The sequence below is a fragment of the Falco cherrug genome, chromosome 2 (assembly GCF_023634085.1).
Source record: "Falco cherrug isolate bFalChe1 chromosome 2, bFalChe1.pri, whole genome shotgun sequence".
In the NCBI taxonomy this organism is placed as follows: Eukaryota; Metazoa; Chordata; class Aves; order Falconiformes; family Falconidae; genus Falco; species Falco cherrug.
In genome coordinates this window covers 87,085,603-87,112,539 of record NC_073698.1, presented here as the reverse complement: position 1 = coordinate 87,112,539, position 26,937 = coordinate 87,085,603, and the positions used below count along the sequence as shown (strand labels likewise).

Below are 26,937 nucleotides of genomic sequence, written 5' to 3'. Positions count from 1 at the left end.
TAATGTTGATTAGAGGTTTTTATGTACTTCTGGATGATGAGGCAGAGTGCATTCTTAGCAAAATGGGAGGAATGATTGACAAAGTGAAGGGCAGGGCTACTGTTTAGGGGGACCTTTACAAGTTGGAGAAAGTCATGGAGTGGGTAGTGGAATAATCCCATGCAGCAGAACCAGGGACGGACTGAGTAGGGAAAATCCTGACAGCACAGGCAAACAGTAAGTTGAGCATGAGTTGGCAAAGGACAAACTGCACAGCTTTTGGAAAGTATTTAGCTAGCAGGTCCAGGAGGGTGATCCTTTGTATCTATTTAGCATCTGTGAAGGCACATCTGGAAGGCTGTGTCAAATTTTGGGTTCCTCAGTGTACAAAAAGACATGGACATACTGGATGGAGTCTAGTGCAGGGCCACAAGGTGGCAGGTGGCTGGAACACCTGAAGTGGTGAAATCTCCATCCACAGACATGTTCAACACATGGCTGGATGAGGTCCTTACAACCTGCTCTATTGGACCTGCTCTGAACATAAGGTTGGACTGCTTGGCCATTGGAGGGTCTTTCCAGCCTACATGCTCCCATGATTCTGATACAACAGTTATGGGTCTCATTTATTATTTTCAGTAATGTTTTCTCTGTTAAATTATCTATTTCCCACAAGTGGTAGGAAATTAAATGGGACATAAGTTTCGTAATAACTTCACACTGTTGCTGAAGGATGATTTATCTCCATATATTAACATCCTGGGCCTATTCTTTCAAAAGTAGGAAGCCTCTTAGAAACCTGAAGTACAGGACCACAAAGGTAATGTTGATCTTTGCTTAAACAGAGAAAAATAGTGTTTTCTAATCTATTTATTTGCTGCATTCAGATTAACTCCACCGGTTACTGTATCTTTACTCAAATTGAGAGAACTTTGTTTGCTCTAAAAGTTTCAAAACAGATTTAGAGCAACAGTGACTCAGAAGACATTATCTGATAATGGTAATTGAGCTGACAATGACAAAACTACAAAACTAAATTTAAATTCATAGTGGATGATGTTTAAAAAATGGCAATGGGCTGATAAATTGTGAGGCTTTACAGAGAAGTTAAGAAATGGGAATGACTAATTTTGTAGTTTAAGAAAAAATGTATTTTGAATCCTTTTCCTTGCCACCCACCTTAGCCCTCAAGGTAAAAAAAAACACAAAAACAAGCAACCAAACACAAACAAACACAAAAAAAAAAAGAGAGCGAGAGAGACTAAAAAGAGAACTAAAAAGCATTCATATTGGTGTAAAGAAAAGTAACAACCCAGAGATGTTGCTGAAAAGTCTTTCACAGCTGTGGCTCTCTCCAAAGTCTGTAGTGCAGAATGTTTTTCTCTAGAGAGTAGAAGCTATTATTGGACAAATGAGCTGAAAGTGGCTCTGTGGACAAATCCAGTTCTTTTCCCATCCCCGAAGAATTATTTCAATTCAGTCATAGATCTGATAGGTCAACAACCCAGACATCAATTGAGTGGGTTTATGATCCGGTCAGGTAAAGGAAAACCTCTGTAAAGCAGAAACATATGAGTTGATAATGAATGCATTCTGTAAGTGTTGCAAAGTTGAAATTAATACAGTAGATTTTAAAGGATGTTGATAATTTAATGAAAATGCAGAGAAAACATGGTAAAAAGAATGCAGTTAAAGCTCTCCTGCAATTCAACTGACAGGAGATGAGTGTGTTTAGTAGATTAAACTCATACACATGTGGTTGTGTGTGTGTCAGTAAGAAAGGGAACAGTGATTTTGACAACTTGAAGGGAACAAATATTATAGAGTTATATCAAAATGTCAAATGTACTTTAGATCTCTGACAGCCCATAATCTGTGTTAAAGACTGAAGTATGAATGAATGTTGAAAAGCAAAAAATCAAAGTGTTCCAGGTGATTACAAAAGTTGAAGCTTTCCCATGAACATTTACTATCAATTTTAAAGAAAAAAAATATGTGAATGTTCTTTTTTTGTATAACATGCATACATCTGTCAGAGATCAGTGAAGACTATGCTTGCTAAAACCAACAAAACTAGTAATAATCAGTGTCACTTCTATGAATTAAGCATACAGATGATTAATCTAGTAGAATACCTGCACTATTTAGCTGCATGCTTCAAAACATGCTCCAACAACTTTCAGAAGGTTTTTCTCCACTACAAAACTCTTCCTAGGCCACAATTTACAAAAGCCTACTAATATTATTTCAGGGTAGATCAAAAGGGAGGAGGAAAGTCACCTTATTAGGAATCTTAACTTTATTTCACTATGTCCATCCCTTGGATTTTGAAAACCGTGCCTTTTCTGGTAGTCTACTTTCAAAGGTTTCAGTGACAATAATATCTTTTTAAATAAATTTTTCATCAAATATTCAAAATTGTTTTACAGTAACTTAGTTTACTTCTCTGTTAATGAGTATATTTGAAAGAAAGGTAATTAAATATTTTAACAAACTATTAAATGCTGGATAATACTTATGAAAACAAAATTGTATCAGTGCATGGGTTTTGTGAGGGTTTAAAGAGATGTTGATTTAACACAAGTGCTTTCAATACCTTAGCACATGAAAGATTCTAAATTTTGGTGCTATATTTACTCTCTAAGCAAAAGTATTTACAGCTACTGAAGGCATGGATATTATTTAAATAAAAGAAAACCTAAAGCATTACTGAAACAATAGGTATAAAATCAAGTCTTATTGTATCCAGTAATAATCAGAAAACTATATTTGTGAATTTCTTTCTTTTCTAGCACCGCTAACAGATAAACCACCAAAGCTTTTACACCCATTGGAGAGTAAGCTAACAATTCAGGAGACCCAGTTAGGTAAGTAGCAAACACAACATTTCTATTCAAATTGTATGAAGGTATTTGATGTCTTAATGTATGATGGTAATGTGATGGTATGTTGACATTAATAATTTCATTGAAAAGGCATTGCATGTGCTTTGTTTCCATACAGAGATGTATCATATAACATCTAGAAGATTGTTCACAAAAAAAATGGTAGTAATTAATACTGAATTCTAAGCTCTTGAATAATTATTGGTACTTGTTTTTACCTTTGCTGAGAGCCTCAGCTTATCTGTGTATTTACATATATTTACTGTGGGATTCAGTGGGTTTTTATGGTTTAAAATCTGCTTGCAAGACTTCTTTTCTTTGGCTATTCCTTACAGAATTGTGAAGATCCTCTGTAATTATAAATGTGCTGGTCTAAAGTCATCTAACAGTGAGAAGTTAACATAATAGCATCTGATTATTTTGAATGTATGAATAGATATGTAAAGATGAATGGAAAGAAACTAGTGCATGAAGAAGCCATTTTGTTTCACTTTTCCTAGCCTAGTGGATGGTGGGTATGTTTTGTCACTTTGATCTCCTACCGCAGTACAGGTAATTAAGGCTCTAATGCTGAGTGCACGTTACTACACTTTGCAGGGTATAACAACCCATCTCCTTTGTGTATTGACACAGAAGGCAACTTGTAAGAAACAAACAGTCCTCAGTAGGTTACACTGGAATTATGCTTTGGTGTCAGAACAGTAACGTATCGATAGATCTTCTAACATGGTCGCTACAGAAAGAAATGGAAACAGATCTGGTGCAGCACAACACCTGAAAAAGCAGAAGGCTTGCAAATTAATTCTGACAGTCATTGGCAGAATGTTCTATGGTGCTTGCCATCTTATGGCTAATAGTGGCCAGAGGATAATTCATATTTATTTTGATAGTCGTAAAATATTACTTAAAATGATTCATACTATTCAGGTAATCTTCTGAGACACTGATACACGTTTTCAGAAACAATTCTGTAGAAAACAGGTGTAACATATTTCCTTCTAGAGCTACTTTCTGTTCTGAAGGTATTGTTTCTGATATATCAACTTAGAAAACTTTTCTGTATGACAATCCTAGATGATTTTACCTTTTTATTTGAATGCAAGCCTAGGGAACAGAAAGCAAAATAACCCCACACATTTTTTTTCCTAACTAATGTTGCTGACTGAGATAGTTTTGAAAAAAAAAAAAAAAACAAAAGGCAGAACATTTGGGGGCTTTTATGTTGTCTTGCTAAATATGCTGTATGAGTGAGACTATTTCAATAAAAGTGTAATTATTAATGGCTTTTTATGTATGATTTTTAAAATTACTTATATATTTGATTTCTCATAGTTCTAAGAAACAGATAAAATAATTTCAGGAGTGCTGGGTTTAAAAAAGAAACTTTTCAGAAAACATGAAAGAGCTAGTTTGAAAATGTCACTTTCAGACACAGATGGGAAAGTCTGACTGTAAATGAATGTGAAACTACAATACTTTGCCTTATATCAAGAAGCTGTTGTTTAAAAGCCTGTGAAAAAGCCTGTGAGAACTGGCACAAGTGCAAAAAAAAAATGGTAGTTCTCTGACAGGAGAATTAAGTTGTTCTACTCTTAGATTTAATATCTTGGTCCTGATAATTTTTGAAAGCTCTGTTTCACTGAGGAAAGCTGGTGTACCTTTCAGGGGACCAGTTCATATCCTGTGAAAAATCCAAAATAATGTTGGAATAATGTAGCATTTCACCTAGTCAAAACTTAGAAAATTACCTAAACCAGCAGTCTCCTACACACCCACCTGAGGCTTGGGGTGACCACATGTTGCAGACTGGTCCGGACACTGCCAGAAAACATGTTAGTCCTCCAGAATGTGTTTGGGATAGTGTGTTTGTTCCTTATTTGGAAAATACATGTGTTGGTGGAAGAGGGAGAGGTGAAACGGGTGTCACAGAAAAGGGAGAGCAAGGAACTAGAAGCCTGAAGTACTCTGGGATTTCGTTAGCAGGTCACCAGTTGGTTCAGTGGGGAGCTGGGGCAATCCCCGCTCTCTTCCCATATTTCTGCACTTCTTATCTAGCAGTCTTCCACCTCAACTTGGAAACCAAGCGGGTCGCAACTGTCAGGGCAGGCCCTGGACAGTGCATACATAATTTACAAGGATGTGTGTGCTTCTCCAGGTGCACATGGTGTGCTGAAGGTTCAGTAGTGATGGTTCACCTAAAAATCATCCCCTGCCAGCAGTCCTCTGGGTATTGGTGCTTGGCACACTTTTGAGGAACCCCTCAGTAACCCCAGTGTTTGCTGCTGGAGGAGCTACTGGAGTACAGTTCTTAAACAGGGCACCTCCATGCAGTGTCTAAATCAAGGTAGGAAGAGTCCAGATGTATCTAATTCATTTGTCTCCAGCACGTTGAATGACAGAGATATCTGACACTTATAGCTGATACATTGGTCTCTTCTACATACCAATTAAAATTAATGTCATGGGACCATGGACCTGTTGTATTATTGTGTTGTATGGCTTCCGTAAAACCGCATCAGACCAAAAGGTGACTGCATATTAAGGAAGGAGTTTCTCTAAGGGGTGACCGATAGAGTGTTATAGCATAAACTAACAATTGCAGTTTAACTTAAGATGAGGAAAGCAAACAGAGCTGGAGAATCTTCACACCTCACTCCTTCACACCTCAGGAGTCCTACAGGCTCCCTTCATGCTCACCCAACTAGTCATGGAAAAGGTGTCCCACTGTTCAGCTGATGTTTGGGGGAGTGTTAAACATGGCTGCACCACAATGAGAAACCTTAAGAGAGTCACAGGAATCCTGACACCTCCTCCAAAATATCTTTTTATTACACTGATTAGTAACCTGAAAAGCACTAGAGAGAAACACAGGGTACAAATTGGAGGAGAAATTAATTTCTCAAAGGTCTTGCTTAAAAGACAGCATGAGACAGCCAAAAAGCATGAAGCATGGAAATCCTACATGAGGAAAGAAAGATTAGTTCCCAACTTAATCCTGTTCTGCATTTAATGTTTTTTGGTTTGTAACTTCACTTCCAGTTTCATAATCAATACCTTAATCCTGTTGCAAAGGTAAAAATACTGTTTTCTTTTTAAACTTTTCTCCTGTTGAAAAGGTTCTTGGATAACTGTGGTGACCTCAGTATAATCTGCTCCTCTGGAAACCATGACTCTAGATAAAATATTATGTCAGATACTGTCTTCAAAAGTACGCAGCCTGCAAGAAGCCTGGAGCTGTAATGAGATGAGGAGCATTTCCCACTCAGCTCTGAGCTGCCCTGTGGCCTGGCAGCAGCACAGGTTAGGAGGGGCAGTAAAGTAGGCAAAGAATGGGAGGCAAGGGGACAGAAGACACCGTTAATGAAGAATTGCCCAAGGGACTGAATCCTCACAATATTCTTCCTCTTACTTTCAACATGCAAACAAAATCGAAGAAATCCCTGCTAACATAAAAAAACCCCTTGTAATAACATAAAACTACAAACCTTTCTGTTCAAACCTGTTCAGAAAGGGATTGTTTCTTACATATGAAAAATCCTAAAATGTCATATACCTGTATTTTTAATTCTAGAATTATGTAGATATTATATATTTATGGTATAAATATATCATAACTATGATATCTTTCTTTATATAGAAATTACGTTCCAGTTTTCTATATTGGTAAATTCTGAATCTTTTCTGTTTCACCTTCAGGTAACATTGTTTTTCCCATCAGCCCTGTCAAATATCTGCCCCCCTCAAGGAAACAGGAATACTTTTAGTCTGTCTCAAGAAAATCTGATTTTAGTATCCAATTAGTGCACCTTCATGTTACTAAAGAAGACAGCTTTGTCTCCACAACAGGCAGTAACATATCTGAATTAAAAAAACAAACACAAAACCAAAACAAAACAAAAAAAACACAACCACGCAATAATTACTTTAAATGCCTGACAATCTAGTTAGCCTGTGTCTTGCCCATTTTTTGGTTCTGGCTCCTGGTTCTGCAGAAGGCTGTAGTTTGAAATGCCAAAATTCACCTAGAAAAATAAAGCAATTGTTGAATTATTTTTTTGTTAGGCTTGATGTTAGAGAAAAGAAAAAAGGAATAAAGGATTTCCAGCAGTATACGAATGGACCTAAAAGATAAGTTTGGACAGGCACCTAACCACTTTCTCTGTCATTTGAATGAAACAATTTTTCGTGAATTTCATCCAACACTAAAAAATTACTCTTGTGACCAAATATGCAGTGAATGATCTCCTATTTGTTTTTAGGCCATTATTTCAATAAAATTAAATTTACTATCACCTAGTGAATTGGGGATTGCTTCTTTCTCCCCCTTCCCAACACATGTTCAAGAAAGTATAACTAAAACTACTTTTAATGTATTTTTTCTAAAGTATGAATACAAAGAAGTTCCAGAGGTAAATCATCAGGAAGAGGAGAATGTTACTTCATTTAGAGCACTGTGTTGTCATAACAGGTCTTCTACACAAATTGGCCTTGTTAATGATAAAAGCCCTCCTTAACTATCTTAACCAGTAGTTATATAAATAAATTAACTAAAGTGATATGAAATAACTAGCAATCTGTGCTAGTTAAAATGAAAAAATATCTAAAATAATAAATTTTCATCTCTACATGTTTCATCTAAATGTTATATTCACTCTATAACAGGAACAGATTTTTTTTTAGTTATGATATAGGGATTTTTGTTTATCTGTTCAATTATACCAACATTCTTTAAACCAAATCAATCCTTTTCTCAATCATGTGATTCAGTTGGACACTTTTGTTCTTTGATATAGCCTATGATTAGATCAATGTGATATGGGCAACAGTTTTACATTGGAATAATCAAAACTGTAAATTCAGAATTTACTTCTCACATATCAATCTTTTTAATTACCTGAGAGCTGGGGTTTTCCTTTCTGAAAACAACAAGGGGTGTTTCAAATAGGTAAAAATTAGAAAAGAAATAAAATATTAAAGTCTCTTTCTTTTTTATGTTTGAATTATTTATTGTAAAAAGTTAGTTTTCAAGAAACTAAAATTTTTAAAGAAATATTTCATTGAGAAATTCCTAGCCTCACTGTTCTAAAATGTTTCAGTTTAATACCAGATCATAATTTCTGGGCTGAAGTATAGTTTCATGTACTCACTTAGTCAAATAGCAGGACTTTCAATGGAAAAATCTTTGCTTAAAGACTCACTTGCACAATTAATGTTTTAACTGCAGACTGGTTCATGAAAATTGAAATGTTTGGATGTGGTGTAATGGATGAAGATAACATGTATTCTCAGCATCTGGGAAAAACCACAAAAGTATCTGATCATTTTTCCCTACAGAGATAGACATCAAAATGCAAACCAACCATTTAGGGAAATAATGTACAGGACAACTTTTACCTAACTCTGACTCAGGCAAAAGTTTGTATATTGCTAGTATTTTTGTAGTCTTTTTGCCAATAATGATTGCTAGATAGCTCAACCAGTTCAAGCCCTGTTGTTGTGGTATCAGTGAGGACCATTATGGGAGGAACATGGGGAAAACTGAAGGGCTCATGAAGTCTCAGAAACAATGACAATGACAGCAGTAGCATTTCTTAGTCCCTTTAGATAAATTTGTTAAATATAAGTATTATCTCCTGGTTTTTGTAAATGCACTCAAGCAGTAAAATTCAGTGAGGCAGAGCTGGAAGGGAAAGGAAGATAAAAAAGCTGTTTTATTTCTTTCTTTAAAGCAGTGCTACTAGGAAACTCAGAATATTAGAATACCTACTTTACCATATGTATAGTTTTTTAAATCCAACTAGATACAAGCTGAACAAAATCTCATACAAGCTATTTTACACATTCTGCTGGAAAGAGAGAAAATAATCTTCAAAATTTTTTTGCTTGGCATTTTCAGCTAAACTTTCCAATTCCAAATGAGGAAGTATAGCATAGAAGTATATTCTCAAAGTAAGGAATGAACTGAGGACTTCCAAAGGTCTTGATTCAGGGGGGAAAAATCTAGTAAAGAAGAAAATCACATGGTAATAATGAAGATGTTAATCACTAAGATCTGATTAATAAAAAAGAGAAAAATGCTTCTGACTACCCTATAGTCTTTTCTTTAAACTTTCAACCTTCAGATTGCATTAATCCAATATTGTGTAGATGAGGCTGTCCATGAAGGGACAAACTTAGTTTGCTAAAAAAGAGGCAATATGTGAGTCAGAAACATTCAACTGCACTAAGGAAAAATTTGTAGTTACAGCTCAGTGACAACATGTAAACGGATTTTTTCTTTCACTTTTCTTTAATTTAATAAAACCCTAACATGTCATAGTTAAAATATCAGAAATAGCATGTCTATGTATTTTACATGTTCTGTTTCTTTCTTCATCTGTCTGTGAATCTGAGAATATATATACATGTATACCTAATCTCTCCCTATATATATAACATATATATAAGTTAAGACAAAACTTGACAATACATTTGTTCAAATTTTATCTCACTTTATTAATGCTTTCTCTGGGAGACATTTATCTGATTTAATGATTGAACAATACAATTTCTTTATTCATGTTAGATTATAATCCATTGAGAAATGTCTGCTCTAAAGGGTATTATAAGCTATAAGTATCTGAGGTACTTTCTGTGTTAAGCGTCTAAATAAGATTTAATGCAATAAAAAGGTATCCATCCAGTCTCTCTGCAACTATGTACATTTCATTTTTTAAGTTTAGATTAGATAAATGAGAATTTTCAGTTTCAAATTGTTTGTGCAATTTTTCTCATTTCCTGTTAAAATGGTAAACATTCAGTTTGATTTTATAATATGATAGAAGACTGTGGAACATCAGAAGATTTTCCATATCAGTTGGATAATAGTCCAAAAGTTTGATTTCCTATTTAAGATTTTCTTAAATAATTAAAAGGTATATATTTCTTACTAGCAGGATAAAATATAATCAGATACAGCAAAACTTCTATAAGAATTCTCTGTTGGAAACAGCAGAATATAGCTTACTGTAACAAAGGTAATAATAAATACAGAATACCATATATCAATACTGCAATTTAGAAATAGGCACCTACTGTACATGATTTCCAGCCTGTGTAAATATAGTCCTAGAAAGACTGTAACTGTGCAAATTTGAAGCATCAGAAATCACATTGTTCTGTGATTGCTTTTGCCCAAAATGTGTTTCTAAATTACACGTAAGCACTTTATTGTATCCAAAGTTGAAAGATACACAAATATTTCCTTGCATACAAAAAAAGCCAACCATCACGTAATGCTATTATGTAAAAGCATTGAAATTTTAAGTACTAATTGTCAATATTGAAATTTAATACCACATCCTAAGTATTTATCATTGATAACTATTTTAAATTAATGAACTCTTCCAGAATATTCTGCTCTAAAGATACAGATCTCTTGTGAGCAGCAGCGGTCCTCGCATGTAAAGCCAATCTCAATAACAATGTCTTTGAGCTATCAGTGGAATGACAAACACTAGTATAGTTTTTTTTCTCCCAGGAAAATCTGCTTTTGAGTTCCAGAATAAATGCTTTGCAGCATTATTGGTGAAGTCAGCATGTGTTCGTGCAGTCCAAATGAGGAGTGGTTTTACAAAAAGCTGCATTGAACATTGTTCTTGTTTTAAAACATACTGTGGATTTGTAGTCTGGATTAAGATTTAGTGCTGTACACAGGTTTCATTCTGAAAAATCCATCTAAATCTGCATGCATTCTTAATAGCAATCATTAACAAAGGCTTGACAGTTTGTCATGTCAATAGAAAACAGAAAATTATTTAGAGGAACACTGAAGGGCTTAAGTGCTTGTGATAAACTCTTACAGTTTAGATATCATGTATTTTGACTATTTTGAAACAGTCAGTTGAACAGGATCCTTTACATATATGTTAACGAATGTTCAGATTGCGTATACTGAGGTGCTATTCTTGTCTGTTTACATAGCATATTATGGATGAGTACACAGGATATAGTATCCCTAGAATTAATCAACACACATTTGTTATAGATGTCCAATTCACTAGCTATTTAATTTTATATTATTTTTAATAACTGAAGAACTTGCAAATAAAAACTTCTGAAAATTCAGTTCGATGCTACATAGCATAACTGATTTTAAAAAACTAAATAATTCCAGCAATCATTTATTTAAGGCATGTTTTGTAAGCCTTCATGTAACACTTCGGCAATAAACGCAAGATCCAGAACTACAGGTCAGTGAACTCCTTTGCTTTGTGTTAGGCTTGAGGTTATTTGAATACATATGTTTATTAGTCTAAATTTCATATTTGACAACAAATTACCAAGTGTGTTCAACATTCACATGCCAATCATAATTTGTGTCCTATATCCCTCTCAGAATGCTCTAGACAGCTATAAACAAAAGATAACACAATAGTATTTTTCATAATCCATCATCCTTTAATTTCTTATCCTTTACCTAAGGTATTTCTGACAATGGACTACTTAGTTACCTTTTCTTGTTTGCATGCAAGAAAGTAAAATATCATCTGAAACAAGAGCTCAAGGTGCTTAGTTTTCATGCCAATCTGAAAGTATATATATATATATATATGTATATATGTATTAAAAAGTCCAAATACAAAGAAACTAGTTTTAAAAACTTGTTTCACTGAACTCACCAGTAACTCTTGGGAGCCATGGAGCTAGGAAGTTAAGAGAGAGAAGGCATTCTGTTCAGTAAAACCAGAATTTAAATTTACACCTCAGGATCTAGTTATTGTGAAGGCCCATCTTGGGTACCTACCTTGAACTCTGCAGTAAATGTCACCTTCCAGTGTATCAGTCATTTCAACCACTTAAAGTATCCTTCAAATAGATATGTACTATATTACAAATATACTGGTCTCATTCCAATAACTAGTTTATAATAACTGAAAATATTTGTAGGAAAGGAAGTATTAAAAAAATGTCATAGTTATCAAGAAATAAAACATAAGTGACTATTTATATTCACTACAGAAACAGATGAAGTGTATACTTTAACCCACATTAGGTTTATGAAGAAGAAAATTATAACAAGCACTAACAAAATTACCTCTCTACATGAATGTAATGGATTGGAGATGTGAGGCTGTAGGGTCATATGTTTTGTTTCTTTCACAGCTTTCTAGGTAATTCACTTGAAATAATTAATACTTGTATTTTATAATAATTAATTAATGCCCAGATTTTTATGTAATTGCTAAAAGCATGCATTGTACATTTCTGTTCATTAAAAATCATAAGAGGACTAGCTTCTTGATGCTGACTTTGTAATATTTTTAGAGATTGATACTACTTACAGGTTTCTCATAGTTTAAATAATAGTAGAGGTTTTTAGTGAGTTTGTTGTGTGTGGTTTCAATCACTCGATAGTTTCTTTCAAATAAAGAGCATTATTCACACAAGTCAAAATTAGAGGCTTTCTTTTGGAACACATTTTCAAATTTTAATATAGATATTCAATTCTTATATAAAGATTACTTACAAACAAAGCAGCTGATGCTGTACAATCTTTCTTTAGTTTGTTTTTTTGTTGTTGTTTTTGGTTTTGTTTGTTTGTTTGTTTTTGTTTTTGGTTTGGTTTAGTTTTGGTTATGTTTTGATTTCCTTTGTCAAGTGGTAATCAATGTCAAAATAGATATTTTATCATAGATACAGTATCCGAGGTGCCATTTTTAGTTTCCCAGTGCTTTGGAAAGGTCAGGCATTTTCAAAAGATTATAAACATACCTCCCATCATGTGAGCACTCAAATCAGTGAGATTATTATTCTTTCTGAAAACAAATAAACAAATAAACAGGAGTTACATTTACAAAGGCAGAACCCAAGCCTGAAATTCTTTAGAATGACTATTAGGCAATGAAAAATCTTTAGTTTGTCTGAGGTGTTGCTCAGAATAATTTACTTATATAGTAGACACATTTGCTGATGTGTTACTATCAACAACAGTTCAACCTAGTTTAAGTCAAAAATTAAAATGAGGAATAAAACGCTATAGTAGTATTTACTGAAGGAACGCATACAAAAAATAACTGCGTATTTGAAAGACTTTTATAAGAGCATTGGTAGCTCTTAAAATTCTCTGCCTAATGTTTTAGTTCGGTGAATATTTGAATCCTTTTTCAGAATAACAGAATCACAAAGTAACAGAATGGTCAGGTTGGAAGGGACCTCTGGAGATCATCCAGTTCAAACCGCCTGCTAAAGCAAGTTCACCTAGAGCAGGATGCACTGTGTTGTATCCAGGTGGGTTTTGAATGTCACCAAAGGAGACTCCATAGCCTCTCTGGGCAGCCTATTCCAGTGCTCTGTAACCCTCAAAGTAAAGTTCTTCCTCATATTCAGAAAGAACTGGCTATGTTTCAGTTTGTTGCCTGTTGCCCCTTGTCCTCTCATTGTCTGCTCCCGTCCTCTTTACATTTACACTTGAAACATTTACATGCATTGATAAGATCCCCTCTTAGCCTTCTCTTCTCCAGGCTAAACAGACCCAGATCTCTCAGCCTTTCCTCATAAGGGAGATGCCCCAGTCCCCTCATCATCTTCACAGCCTTTGCTGGAACCTCTCCAGCAGTTCCCTGTCTCTCTTGAACTGGGGAGCCCAGCACTGGACACAGCACTCCAGATGGGGCCTCACCAAGGCAGAGCAGAGGGGCAGGATTACCTCCCTTGACCTGCTGGCCATGCTCCTCCTAATGCACCCCAGGATCCCATTGGCCACCTTGGCCACCAGGGCACACTGCTGGCTCATGGGCAACTTGGTGTTGAGCAGAACTCCCACATCCTTCCCTGCAGAGCTGCCTTCCATCCAGCAGGTCAAGCCCCAGCCTATACTGGTGCATGGGGTTGTTCCTCCCCCAGTGCAGGACCTTACGCTTGCTTTTGTTGAGCTCCATGAGGTTCCTCTCCACCCAACTCTCCAGCCTGTCCAGGTCTGAGATGAGCTCCAGCATGAGCTGCTCCATCACTTTTCCAGGGATGGAGGTGAAGCTGACTGGCCTGGAGTTTCCTGGGTCCTCCTTCTTGCCCTTTTTGCAGATTGGAGTTTTCCTCTAGTCTTCAGGCACCTCTCCTGTTCTCCATGGCGTTTCAAAGATGATGGAGAGTGGCTTGGCAAAAACACCTGCCAGCTCCCTCAGCACTCAGGGTGCATCTTATCAGGGCCCATGGATTTGTGGGTGTCAGGTTTGCCTAAATGATCTCTAACTCAACCCTACTAAACCCAAGAATCTTTCTTTCTGCAGACTCTCTTGCCTGCAGTTTCTGGGATTCCTAAGGGCCAGCAGTAAAGACAGAAGCAAAGAAGGCATTCAGTAACTCTGCCTTCAGTAACTTCTGTGTCCTTCATCACCAGGGCACCCACCCCATTCAGCAGTGGGCCCACATTTTTCCTAGTCTTCCTTTTGCTACTGATGTACTTGAAGAAGCCTTTCTGCTTCTCTGTGACCTCCCTCACCAGACTTAATTCCAAACGACCTTAGCCACCTCCCTACATGTCCTGACCACATGCCTATACTCCTCCCAAGCAGCCTGTCCATTTTTCCGCATTCCATAAGCTTCCTCTTTCTGCCTGAGTTTTTCCAGAAGCTCCTTGCTCATGCACAAAGGCCTCCTGCCCCCTTGGTTTGATTTCCTACTCATGGGGATGTACCTATCTTGAGCTTGGAGGAAGTGGTGCTTGAGTATCAGCCAGCTCTCTTGGATGCCCCTATCTTCTAGAGCCTTAATGCATGGGATTCCTCCAAGTAGTTCCCTGCAGAGGCCAAAGTTAGCTCTCCTGAAGTCAGGGGTGGCAATCCTACTTGGTTTTCTGCTTCTTCCACAAAGGTTCCTGAACTCCACCATCTCGTAGTAACTGCAGCCAACACTGCCCCCAACATTCACATCCCCAACCAGCCCTTCTTTGTCTACAAAGGCAAGATCTAAGAGCACACCTTGCCTCATTGACTCCACCACCTGTATCAAGAAGTTATTTACCAACACTGCAGGAACCCTCTGGACTGCATAAGCCTGGGTGTGTTGTCTTTCCAGCAGATATCAGGGAGTCTGAAGTCCCCCATGAGAACCAGGGCCTATGATTGTGAGGCTAGCTCCAATTGTCTGTAGAAGGCTTCATCGACTTCCTCTTCTTGATTAGGTGGCTTGTAGTAAGCACCCACAACAGTCTCCCCCATGCTGGCCTGCCCCTTTATCTTGAAACAAACTCTTGCTCTGAATCCATACGTAGATAGAGCTCAGTACATTCCAGTTGTTCCCTCATATAAAGAGCAACTCCACCACCTCACTTTGCTGGCCTGTCTTTCCTAGAAAGTACGAAGCAATCCATGACAGCATTCCAGTCATGGAACTATCCCATCATGTTTCTGTAGCTGCAATGAGATCATGGCCTTGTGACCGCATGCAGATCTCTAATTCCTCCTGCTTGTTCCCCATGCTGCATGCATCGGTGTACAGGCATTTCAGAGAGGTAATCAAGCATGCAGGTTTCCCAGGAGGGGTGTGTATGAGGATCCATCACAGTGACACACATCAGAGTTGTTTTAAGTGTTTCTTATGTCAGTCTCTCCTTGAGTTAAGGAAGACAGGGTATGTTGAAAATGGAGTTTGGTTTCCAGGGCAGTCAGAGCCAGGACAATGGCAGAAGGGACTGTACAAGCTCCTACTTTTACAGAAAAGAGAAGTCTAGGGAGGAGAGAAATTTTTCTGCCGTTTCCCATGACGTGCAGATCTCTAGTTTTTGTTGTTTTCTGTTTAAAATTCTTCTGACAGTCACCATACAAAGAAGTTATCAAAACCTAAAGAACCATTTAGAGTCAGATGAACAAAAACCATTTAGATGCCTAACTTCTGTTGCTGTCAATACCTTTGTGTTCCTGCTATTTCTATATTACACAAAGTGTTCACTTTGTCCAGCTTGAGATTTCTGGCTCAAATAGGTTCAATTGAATTTGTCATTGGAACCTCCTGCGGGCACATAATTTCACCTGGCATCTGGGTTAGCCATTAATGGTTTTATGTATCATGATGGCTTTAATGCAGTGTAAATCTGTGCTGCTCTGACACATGCCCCTTATTACTCTCCTCTGCTTTCAGACAGCTTCAGCACTCTTACTCACAGGGTTCATGAGGTGGGTGAAAAGTGATCTCAAAGCAAAGAAAACCAATTTAAACTAGATGGCTCACTATGCTGATGGTGACATGAGTGCAAGAAACCCTAGTGTCAAGGCATGGTGAGAGTGAGAGTGCATAGCCAAGGAGAAAAGAGGGGAGAAGAAAGCATAAAGGTGTTTTGGCTCAAACTGATCATGAAACATGTCACAGTAGGTTCCTCATAAGGTTGATACAGATCAAGAGGCACCTGTGGGCATAAATCATAGCACATCAGAGTGTAACTCCTCTGCAGCTAGCTGTATCTTCCCATCAAGGTGGCTTTTGTCTGGACGTTGGCACACTGACAACACACTCTATTCACTGTATAGGACTTTCAACTCTTTGTTTAGACATCTCAGATGACATACCTGAAGTTCGAGTGTGTGAATGTCACTTCATGGTACCTATACATAGCAGGTGATTGCCAGACTTCCAAAAAAATTTAAAATAGAGCTTTCAGAAACATTTGACATTGAACCTTTTAACACCACGAATTTTATAACAGGAAATGTCAAAGGTATGGTGTGTCATAGATATTTGTAGTTCAGGTCTTCTAAGGTGTTTGTATTTTTAACTGTTAAATTCATTGATATGTAGCTCCATAAACTGAGATGTGTTAGTGATTTACCATGACCAAACACAAGAGATAATTCCATCATAATTTTGATGTTATTTAAAGCTATACATGAATCATACTGTTATTAATTGGCTCTCTGGTATCCAGTTAGAGAAACTTGAGAGCAAGGAATAAATTTTGCTGTGATAAAAGAAAAAAGTATATTTAGTCATATCAACTCTTTAATTAGACACTCAGTTAATTTTGTTTATCTGGTTTTGTTGCTTTGTCTCCTTTCTACTCATTTGTATGTGTAAAAAGTGTGTTGGTTAATGGGTCTTGTTTTTCAGCAAAAGTGTACAGGATAAATTAATGATACTGAGAACATAAGTAGTTTTCAAGGGTTGATTTTAGTAATGCAGCTTATCAAACTTTAAAGAATTTTAATTTTAGCAGTTGATATTTTCTTAGTTAAATTTTCAGTCTTTTACTATTGTCATGTCAGAACCTTTTTTTTTCAGAGTTTTTTTAGTTGCCCCTCTTAGTGGCATGAAAAAAAACCAAACCTCAATATTGTCCCTTCCTTTGAAATATGGCTTTGTTATGGAAAAAAATATACTGGCCTTAATGAAACCGGCAGAAGTACGGTTATTAACTCAATCTGTAAAATACATTAAAAGGTATCATATGACTAATCTTAGGATTGTGGGATATCTTATTTTTACTTTGGTCTGACTTTATGTTGTAGGCAATTATCAATGAAAATGGTTCCAACTTAATTTTAAAAGCAAGTCGCTTCTCTTTTGAAATTCTTCCCTTTTTTACCTTTACACTGGAAACCAGAGTTTTCTGTAGAAATAGTAAACTGCCTGTGGTCCACATCATATGTGCCAGTCTACCAAACCCCCACCCTCACTGCATTCAGTGAATGTCTGCACACATCCTTTTTCTCAATTCCATTTTGCTTAAGCTTTTTATGTAATTAAGAGTTCCAGCCTGAAGTAGATCAAAAGAGAAGACAGTATCTCTCAGAGCTCGAGTATCTCCTCCTTTGAACTTTGCTTGTCATTTAGAAGTGTTATCCTTATTATGGCAAGTAGGTCTCACTGATGGATCTGTCACCTACTACTCTGCAGTATCCCTGCCCTTCTCCTGTTTTGCTTTGTGGCAATCTGTTAGCAAGTGTGGGTGTGGACCAAGTCCTCTGAGCTGTCATAATATCCCAAGGCATGAAATGTAATTCATGAGGTTTTCTGTACTAAATTCATTATGCTTTGTTCAGGATCAACCTAATGGATGAGGGGATCCATGCGGGCGTTTGGCAGCCTCCCGGCTGGGCCGGTATGTCACTGACGAGGCTGTGCCTGGAGGCAGCTCTGAACCACCACAGGGGAGGAGGCTCCACGGCATCTCAGCATGGTCTATATAAAGGTCATATTAATCTGGAGACTGGATTACCCTCAATGTGGCAGCCTATGCTTTAGGGTTGAAATGAGTCTAACCCTTTGTGGAAAGAAGAGAATTTAAAGCAGCCTATTTCTAGGTCTGTATTCAGTATTTGCATTCAGGATTAAATCCTCAGGACAGTAGAAGTTTCAGGCAGATGGAGGAGTAGAAAGACGAAGCTGAGAGAGACTGCAGACCAATCTGATGCGCTATAGGAAAAGCCTTAACTACCAGACAGCTTGATATTGATGGCTAGCGAGTGTAAATTTCCTTGATAATCTTCATCCCAGGTAGATGTAGGTAAGGGATATGACAAAAAGATTTGGGAGTGAAGCTGACTCCAGTACAACTGCCTGGTATGTTAGGTTCTACTTCTACTACTCCTCAGCCCACGTGTACAGAGAAAAATGCTGGACTGGCAGTAGCAGTTTACAAGCTACCCACAGATGAAAAGGAGGGCTTCACTAGTTACAGATAACTGAAGATGGAAACTGTGGTGCATGTATAGTTGCTGGTTCTTTCCAAGTCACTTAATTGGGGTCTCAAGAGTGACTGAGATCAGATGAGCCTCAGTAATTCACCCCTAGCAGCACTTCCTGAGAGATGTATTCAGTGCATTGTAAATGCAATGTAAAGCATTGCTGGAGTTCAAGACAGCAGGATTTTCTTTGCTTTTCAAATGGGTAACAGAACACATTATTACTTACTGTAGCACAGGAGATGTTATGCAATTCCTTGAACTGTGATAACACATTTGTGAGTTAAAGAACAGTACTGAATCCTCGCTAAATTATCTGTCTAATATCAATTTTGCCTAATCAGAATGTAACAGCTCCTTCAAAATTAATAATGATAAATTAGTTGAAATGACTGTCTGGACCATTTTAACTTCTACTGGAAAACACTGAATTTTAGGTGTACATCAAAAGTACATCACAAGTTATATTCTACTTTGAAACCTCAAAAGCTTTTTTATATTTGCTTCTATTATCTGCTAGGAGTACAACAGTTTAACACACATGAATGCCATTTCTAGGAAGTCCCATTTTTTTTATTTTGCTCTTCTTAAAGAAGGGACATACTATTAAACCTTTCTATCTTATAAACACATTTAATAAAGACATCACTTATATGCATTTTTATGACCTTTGCATACAGAATGATACCTTATATATAAGATTTGAAGGGTATATATTGCATACATTAAACATTTGCCATTTACCTACCCCCAAATGTGTTATAATTCATACAGGTAAATATGTGTATATAAATTTACTTCGTTAATGAAAATGCAACATATATTGTATTTGAACTAGACTTTTGGGTTTATTTTCAAATTAAATAAAAAAAGCACCAATCAAATACAATAATCTATAAATTATCACCAGCTGTTTTTGCAGCTCCTATTTTGCAGCTACATCAGAAGACAAAATATAATATCTGAACATAAAAGAACCCAGGGGTTTTTTTAGAATTCTACGGTTCAAACTAGAGGAAATATATAATGAAAACCCAACATGACATGTAAGTATCAGTTTTATTCCCTAGTACATAAAAATATATTATTTTTATAATGAAGGATATAGAAGAATATATTGTTTTAAAACCAGAAGTCTACCTGCAAATGCAGCTTTTTAAAGGGAGAATATTGGATTATGGTTCCACATTTTGCCTGTGTAGATTATAGGCAAAAATAGGACCAGATTACAGTAACTGTAAATTTTAAAGGCTGAGTGGAATCATAACAAATCCATTAAAACCATCTTATCTTGCACAGAGATGAAAAACCACATCCTGCATCACTGCCCTTGTGGTAATAAGCTATAGAAGTGCTTTAAGAGAGAAGGAGAAGATGGGATTTATCTATTGACTGTTTTCTAATAAATAAAAAAAGCATTAAAAAATATTGTTAAATTTGGAGTTTAATATGGGAACTTAAACTGGGGAAATACAATAAAGGGAAAATTTTTCAGTAGGTTTCATTCTTTCTTATGCAATTGTGCTACTGAGTTCTGCCTACTTAAAACATTGAACCAAAGAATATTTATTTTGCTCTAAGCAAAGACTGGAGAAAGAAAAAAATAAAAAAGATAGAAAAAGAATCAGTTAATTATTAGTAAAGGTCAAGACTTATAAAAGTCTGTGCTGCCTCTTTGAAAACACAAGAAGATAATGGAAATAGACTGGAAGTAGGTGGCTTGAGGGAGCATCTCTAATGTGTAGCTAAAGGAAATAATTTGTATTGCATTAATGTTAGGGTTGTTTTCTAATAATGGCAAATGCTGGGGAAATTGTCTCTGGCAGACTCTTTGTATGAATTTTGATTAAAGTAGATAATATTATTAAACATGTTTAAATTATATACCGTTCTTTCTTTCATTTCTAAATTTCACTTTTATAAAACATATTGCTTGGAGTAGTAAGTAAGTTAAAAAAACTAGTGATGTAGAATGATGGTATATGTAAGTAGTGATAAAGCTAATTTCAGAAGGATGGCACTGAAAGGAATTCTAAGAGTTTCTCCAGCTCCCCTTTTTTTTCTGATTTTCTTTAGTCAATGATCTTCAGATATCTTTGCAATTCAAAGCCTTTCCAGTTACATGAGATGAATAGGGATTAAAGATTTTGTGTCTTTCTATGGATCTAAATGTTTCAGAATCCTGAGGACAATTGAATCAATTCTGTATTGGAAAAACAATATAACTGTTTCTTTAAAAAGAATTAAAAAACACTCTCAGTATTTTATTCTATCTACACACAACATGTGCCTTCTTTCCTTGGCAGGCTTCGCTCTCTAGAGGGTTGCAGACTTTTCTCGTTAGTAATCTTGTCTGTCTGTTGGAGATAGAGAGATTTACATGCAATACTGTTGCCATATGTATTATTCACCTAAAGGCTAAAGCCGTGAAATTTTCCCTCGGTTCCGGTTCTGTTTCTTATATTTCTTTTTGAAAATAGTTGGCTTTCTCTATTTAGGCCTACCCAGCCTTATCATAAATATTTTTCTCTTGTGATGAATAATGACGATTTTCTAGTCTGCACTTTTTTTTTTTTTTTTTTCTGTTATTATTTCCCAAGAGTTATTCTAGTGTAACTGCAAAGGATTATCTGGGATTCAAACACTATGCCTTTCACAGAGCTAGAATACCTGCTAGTGATGGACTGCTCTCCACTTGTCTGGCTGGGAGACATTTAAAAGACAAGTATTCAGCTTCCAATTAGTCTTTGGCTGTACTGCTAGCAGAGGTGGGACAGACACTTCTTGTAGCAGTAAAGCAAGAAAGATTTGCATGAAAGAGCGTTTTTCGGAGCAGCAAAAGCTTCATAAGTGGTAGTTGCTGTAATGAAAGAGGCTTCCTCTCCTGCTGAATTTTCACCCAAATACCTTGAGAGTAGAAGAGACTTTCTCGTTCCCCAGGATTCTCCATAAAAGTGACAGATAAATCATTGAAGAACAGGAAGTAATTATCCCAGAGACCTCAGTCTTTACCTGAACTCACCAAAGGAGCATAAAAAATCCTCTAATACTCAGATAGATACCTGTAGTTTTCATACGTTGCAGAAATAGCTAAGTCAGGTATCATCCTCTTTCAGACTGTTGCTGAAATATATTTACCAGTGATTACCAGGCAAAGCAGACTGAGACTGAAATTATTAAAATTTGATTGGTTCACAGTCTCCACATATTTTTCCATGTTTGTTTTGTCACAAACAAAAACCACAAGCTTTTGGATGAAAGACCTCTATTCTGTGTATGGACTGTCTAGAGCCATGCCTATTTGATGATACCTAGTCATGGTAGCTGTTACCACAATAGCAGTAACTGCTTTGCTCTTTTCTTGGAAAGAGATTTAGATTACTTTTATTGCTTCTTAATCCCTCCTTCTCCAATGTGCTGACCTCTCCATGAACCCTGTAGAGGTCTCAACCCTATAAAGGACATTCTTCCTTCTTCCTTTACCCCTATCTTCCCAGCTAAGAACAGGAAGAAAGGCAAAGAAGAAAAGAACAAAAATTATTTCATACAGTACAAAGGTCTCTAAAAAATAAACTGGATAATTTTTTTTTTAAAAATATGCAATCTATGCAATACCCTTCTTATTAAAGACATTTTGTAGCTACCAGGCACCACACAGGACTCTACGAAGATGGAATCCACCAGTGATCATTTGTAGTGTTCATTTGACGTTTCTGGCAGCTGAAAACTCTGCCAGGTCATGTTGTAATCTCAGAAAGAATGTAGAGAAAAATCTTTTGCATGCAATGTGCAGTTAAAACTATGTGTAGTGATTACAGATTTCAAGACAGTATTTATTAGTACCCTTCACTGATCCCAAATGTTCATTATTTGCAGGCAAAAGCCTACCGATGCTTCAACAATACAGAGAACACATTCTCACCTCTGGTACTACCTTACTTCAGGAATGGACAAAGTAGATGAGAAATGCTAAAATGCATACTACTGAATTCAGCACACCTGCTTGCTTTTTATTAGACCACTTTGTATCAGCAATATAGTTTCTGTGACTTAATGAGCTATGCATGCACGAGCTTGTGAGACATCACACAAAAACTTCCTCATTAGCACTTTACATAGTTATGGAAAGTACCATTGTGTAGAAATGCTTAATGAAACATGAAACAGATTTTTACATGCTCCCAGCATCTTCTGATGTGTTTCATATTCATGGCAGATTTTTTCCCCTGAGTGCTTCTTGTATTCCTTATCTCTGTTATCAGATGTTGTTTTTTAATGATAGGTGTGATATTTAGAAATCAAATCCTCCAATATGCTATACCTGGTGTTCTGTTCAAATGTCAACAAACAGCCTAAACTTTAGAAATAACTTCAAAAGTATTTGGGGTGTCCTTCAAAGATCTCTAACCAAATAGCTGGCTCTGAGAAAGAAGGAAAGATGTGTATGATAATTAGTGTTAGAAATGAGGAGCAAATTAGGGGACTAGGTATGAGTTGTAAACAGAGAGCCTCCAGCAGAATGAGAAATCCAGGCTATTCAAAACCAGAAGTTCAGGCATCAGGTGGTATGAACACTGGAAGGACACAAAGCTTCTGCTAACAAGGAAAAAGTGCCTTACAGGGGTGGAGAAAAAACAAGCAAAGACTGGAAAACAGCAGAACAAGAGAAGGAATCACAGGGTAAAACACAGACACAGACCATTATGGAGAATATCATTAGGACAACATGTGGTCCCCATTGGGTGCCAGAGGAAAGGGAAATCCACAGATTCCCTTACTGGGGTAGTGCAGTGTGCTACAAGAAGCAGCTAAACACAGAAAGGAAGGAGGATGTGTGTTGGGCAACTGCACTGTGATTGTAATGGAAGGGCATAAGGGCATAGCAGAAAGAATCCGTCTTGTTCATGCTGCCAGGATTACAATAGATATCAAGTGAGAAATTCCATAATAATCTTCTAATTGGGTTAACAGTAGCATGCAAGGCTAATACCAAGTCCTTCTGTTTGTTAAATGAGAACTGAAATCAATGTAAATAAATTCTGTTGCAGGAAATATATTAATTTTCTAATTATATTAGACCATGCTGGGTTATAATGATCCAGTTGTATTTCTGTTGAATACTTACACATAAAAGCAGATTTCAATAAGTGTAAGTATTGGAAAATACCATGCATATATCAGAAATTATGATTCTTCTGTTTCCTGACTGGGGGTGGGGTGGGGTGGGTGGTGTTGAAGAGAGAGAGAAGAAAAAGAGGAAAAGAGATGGAAAAGATATTCAGCAAGTTCTCTGTCTTTTGAGAATGATTCATAGGATGTTCTTCATTTGGCCTTTGAAGCTCTAACATTTCTATGTCCTTTTGTCTTAACTATTGATTTTCAGTTGTATGCTTATTACTGTCACGTAAGATTTGTGAGAATGACTGCTCATGACTAAAATCAGCTATGGAGGATGATGTAGATCCTGTCCAGGAGAAATCTGCACTAGCTTTAACAAGGGTATGCTTGCCTTCTAGTGACTGTGTACATCTCTGAACTACATTGACCATGGAAAATTGCATTTGGTATTGTATTGATCTGTGATAGTCTGTGTTGTATTATCTGTGCTACTCATACTTTCTCATAAGTTCGCTAGCAAAATCTGTTCAATCATCAAATCCTTGCAGGCCAGGAATGCCTTTAGAGGACAAAAATGATTTTGAAATTATCATCAGATAGACAGTCTGTTCTTGACATTCCAGTATCCACCCTGCCCCTTTACATATATGCATTCACCTACTGGCACACACAAACTGTTCTTATATAAAGAGGAATTTTGTCATGTTGATCCTCACTTAAGCAAAGCTTGGATAGCCCGAGACCTGGAATTTCCTGGACCTTCGTTAAAGGTTCAGTTTAGCTCATTGGAACAGCTGAGAAATATACACTGGGATTTTTTCTTGGGAGTCACTCCAGCTCAGTAACACAACAGGTAATAACTGAAGGTTTTTACATGGAGTCTAACTGTAAGCCATCAGCGTTCATTTTGCAGCCCTCACAGAAAGGTTAGGTTACTTAGAGAAAATTAATTACTGCCACCTAGTGAGACAGGCCGGGGTCGGGAGTTGTGGAGCCTTCCACAGCGAGCCTGGCGGCCAGCCGCAGGCAAGTGACTTTCCCTTCCCTGCCACACTTCCACTTTTATCGTACACGTTCAGGGCTATCCCCATGTCAGGAAAGAGGATGGAACAGAAAGTGTCACTACAGAGCTACTAACGACTAATCAACTCCTTGCATAGAGCTGTCTCTTCAGTAGTAGTGTCATTTCTTGGGAGGAGTTTCTTCAGTCTCCCTGTAATAATCTGTTTCGAAAAATGCTGACAAAAAAGTACTCTGCTGAGACATAGTGCCAGACTCAACAGAAACATTGATGCTGCTTGTGTCTAAGTGGTTAAATAGAACCGGGTGTTACTGGTCAAGCACTATAAAATCATACTTCTTTACAAATATATATATAAAGAGGAGGAAAGAAGAAAATACCAGAAAATCATAGTTAAGTAGTTATTTTCTCTTATGCCTGCAGGGTTTAATAGCTGGGAAATTTTTGTCCATTAAAAGCTATAGGAGATAGTGTTGAGTATATAATATTCATTGGTAACACTCTATCTTCCTGATTAAAACATAAATTAATAAATAATAATAAATTCCTAGCTTTTACTGACATTTACACAGTATATAAAACTACTGGTTGTGGGGGGTATTTTTTCATTTTTAATTACTAAAAATGTTTAGAAAATTATTTTATAAATGCAATATTTCAAAAGGGTTTTTAGTCTGTGTGGCTCTCATAGATGTCTGTTGAGAGAATGTAAGACATGAAAGCTAAATATTTAGGAACTCACCTCTTTTCTATTAATCAGTGTGCTGGCAGGAAAGTACCTTTACAGGGATAAAGGACTAACATCAGAGCAGCACAGTGCAGAAACACAATGGGAAGCCTCATTTATTTCAATGTGGCTATTTATTGTAGGATGTCCTCAGACAGTAAAAAGTTATTTTAAAAATGCAATTAGAAATATTAATTCAATATTTATAAATTCTTTTCATTTTTAATAAATGGCTTTTATGGGTTCCTGTGCATGTTTGTAGGTAGAGTAACTATTAGCAAGTTTGTCTATATGCCATGTTTTCTGTGATCTTTCATGATTTTCAGAGGATGAGGAAATCCTATAACATGATCTAAGGAGAAAAAAAAAAAAAAAAAAAAAGAACGGGCAATGGCATTTTCTCTATTGATTCACAGTGTTTGAAAGATGTTGTGTTCCTTAGACAGAGTAAAACTGTGAGTCAGAAGAAGACTGAAAACTCTCTTGTCATGCTGGTGCTGGGAAACTTGGGACATGAAGCTCTATTGCACACACAGCATGGAAAGACATTAGAGAAGCTGTGGGCATGCTGCCTCCCCATGGAAAAGTAAATCACTACTCACTTTTGTCCTCAGCATTTGAAAAAACATTTCCACAGACAGATCGATGAAATTCCTTCCCTTATAGCAGAAAAATTTAAAAAATTTCTTAATCCTATGTCCTGAATTATGGGTATATTGGTTAATTTTTGTACCTACTAGTGCAGGAAAGATAATTTTTTTTTTTAATATTAGATTCTTGTTTTTAAAGTTAAAATAAAATCTTAGTGTCTCCCAAGTTTCAGCAAGCTTTTCTCTACAGAACCTAAATAAAGCAGTTTGATTTGCAGAATTCATTGTGCTGTGTGCACAAGGATTTTCTTAAACCGCATAGATATTTTTAGATTTTGTAATGGAAATATTTTCTTGAGATCCATGCCTAATTCCAGATGAAGGACTGAAAGAAAGTAACTGGAAACCATGGGGGGACAAAATTTTCCTTGTACTTCTACCTTAATCTGATTGCTTCTGTTGCTTAGCTCAGGTTACCATCCACATGGGTAAACATGGCTAACACTCTCTAATGTGATGTCTTCTTAGTTTCAATCACCACATGCAGCATGCTAATGTCTACATTTGTGCATGTTGGAGTAACGGAGGAATTTTGTAAAACTACTCCAGCTCTATCCATGCAAGCCTACCTGCTAATACTCTCATTGAACCTGATGTCAAAGTTTCTCTCCTACTAGCAAATAGCTTCCATCTGTTCTATCACATCCACCTGCTCTGTAAAGAACTGTCTCCAGTGTAATCTATCAGAGTGGCCTGTGGAAGAGAAGTCCAATGTGGCCAGTCATGAATAACAGCTATAGGAACTGTCTGCCACTCTAAAAGGAGGGAAAAATCATAATTCAGTAGCTAACACTATAATAACGGCTTTCTATTTATATAGAGGAGATATACATTAAAAGTATTCAAGAATTTCATATTGTAAATTAATAGAATCATGAACTGTTTCGTAGTCCATTTTTTCTTT

At 36.6% G+C, this 26,937-nt stretch overlaps 1 protein-coding gene across 1 annotated transcript in view; it reads left to right on the top strand.

The window, feature by feature from the left end:
• The window catches only part of IL1RAPL1 (interleukin 1 receptor accessory protein like 1), a 766,332-nt gene that overhangs the window by 580,094 nt on the left and 159,301 nt on the right, over positions 1 to 26,937 (top strand). Inside the window, exon 6 of the mRNA XM_055702973.1 lies at positions 2,772 to 2,846. Coding sequence (XP_055558948.1) covers positions 2,772 to 2,846 — 75 coding nt within the window. The remainder of the gene's footprint in view (positions 1 to 2,771; positions 2,847 to 26,937) is intronic.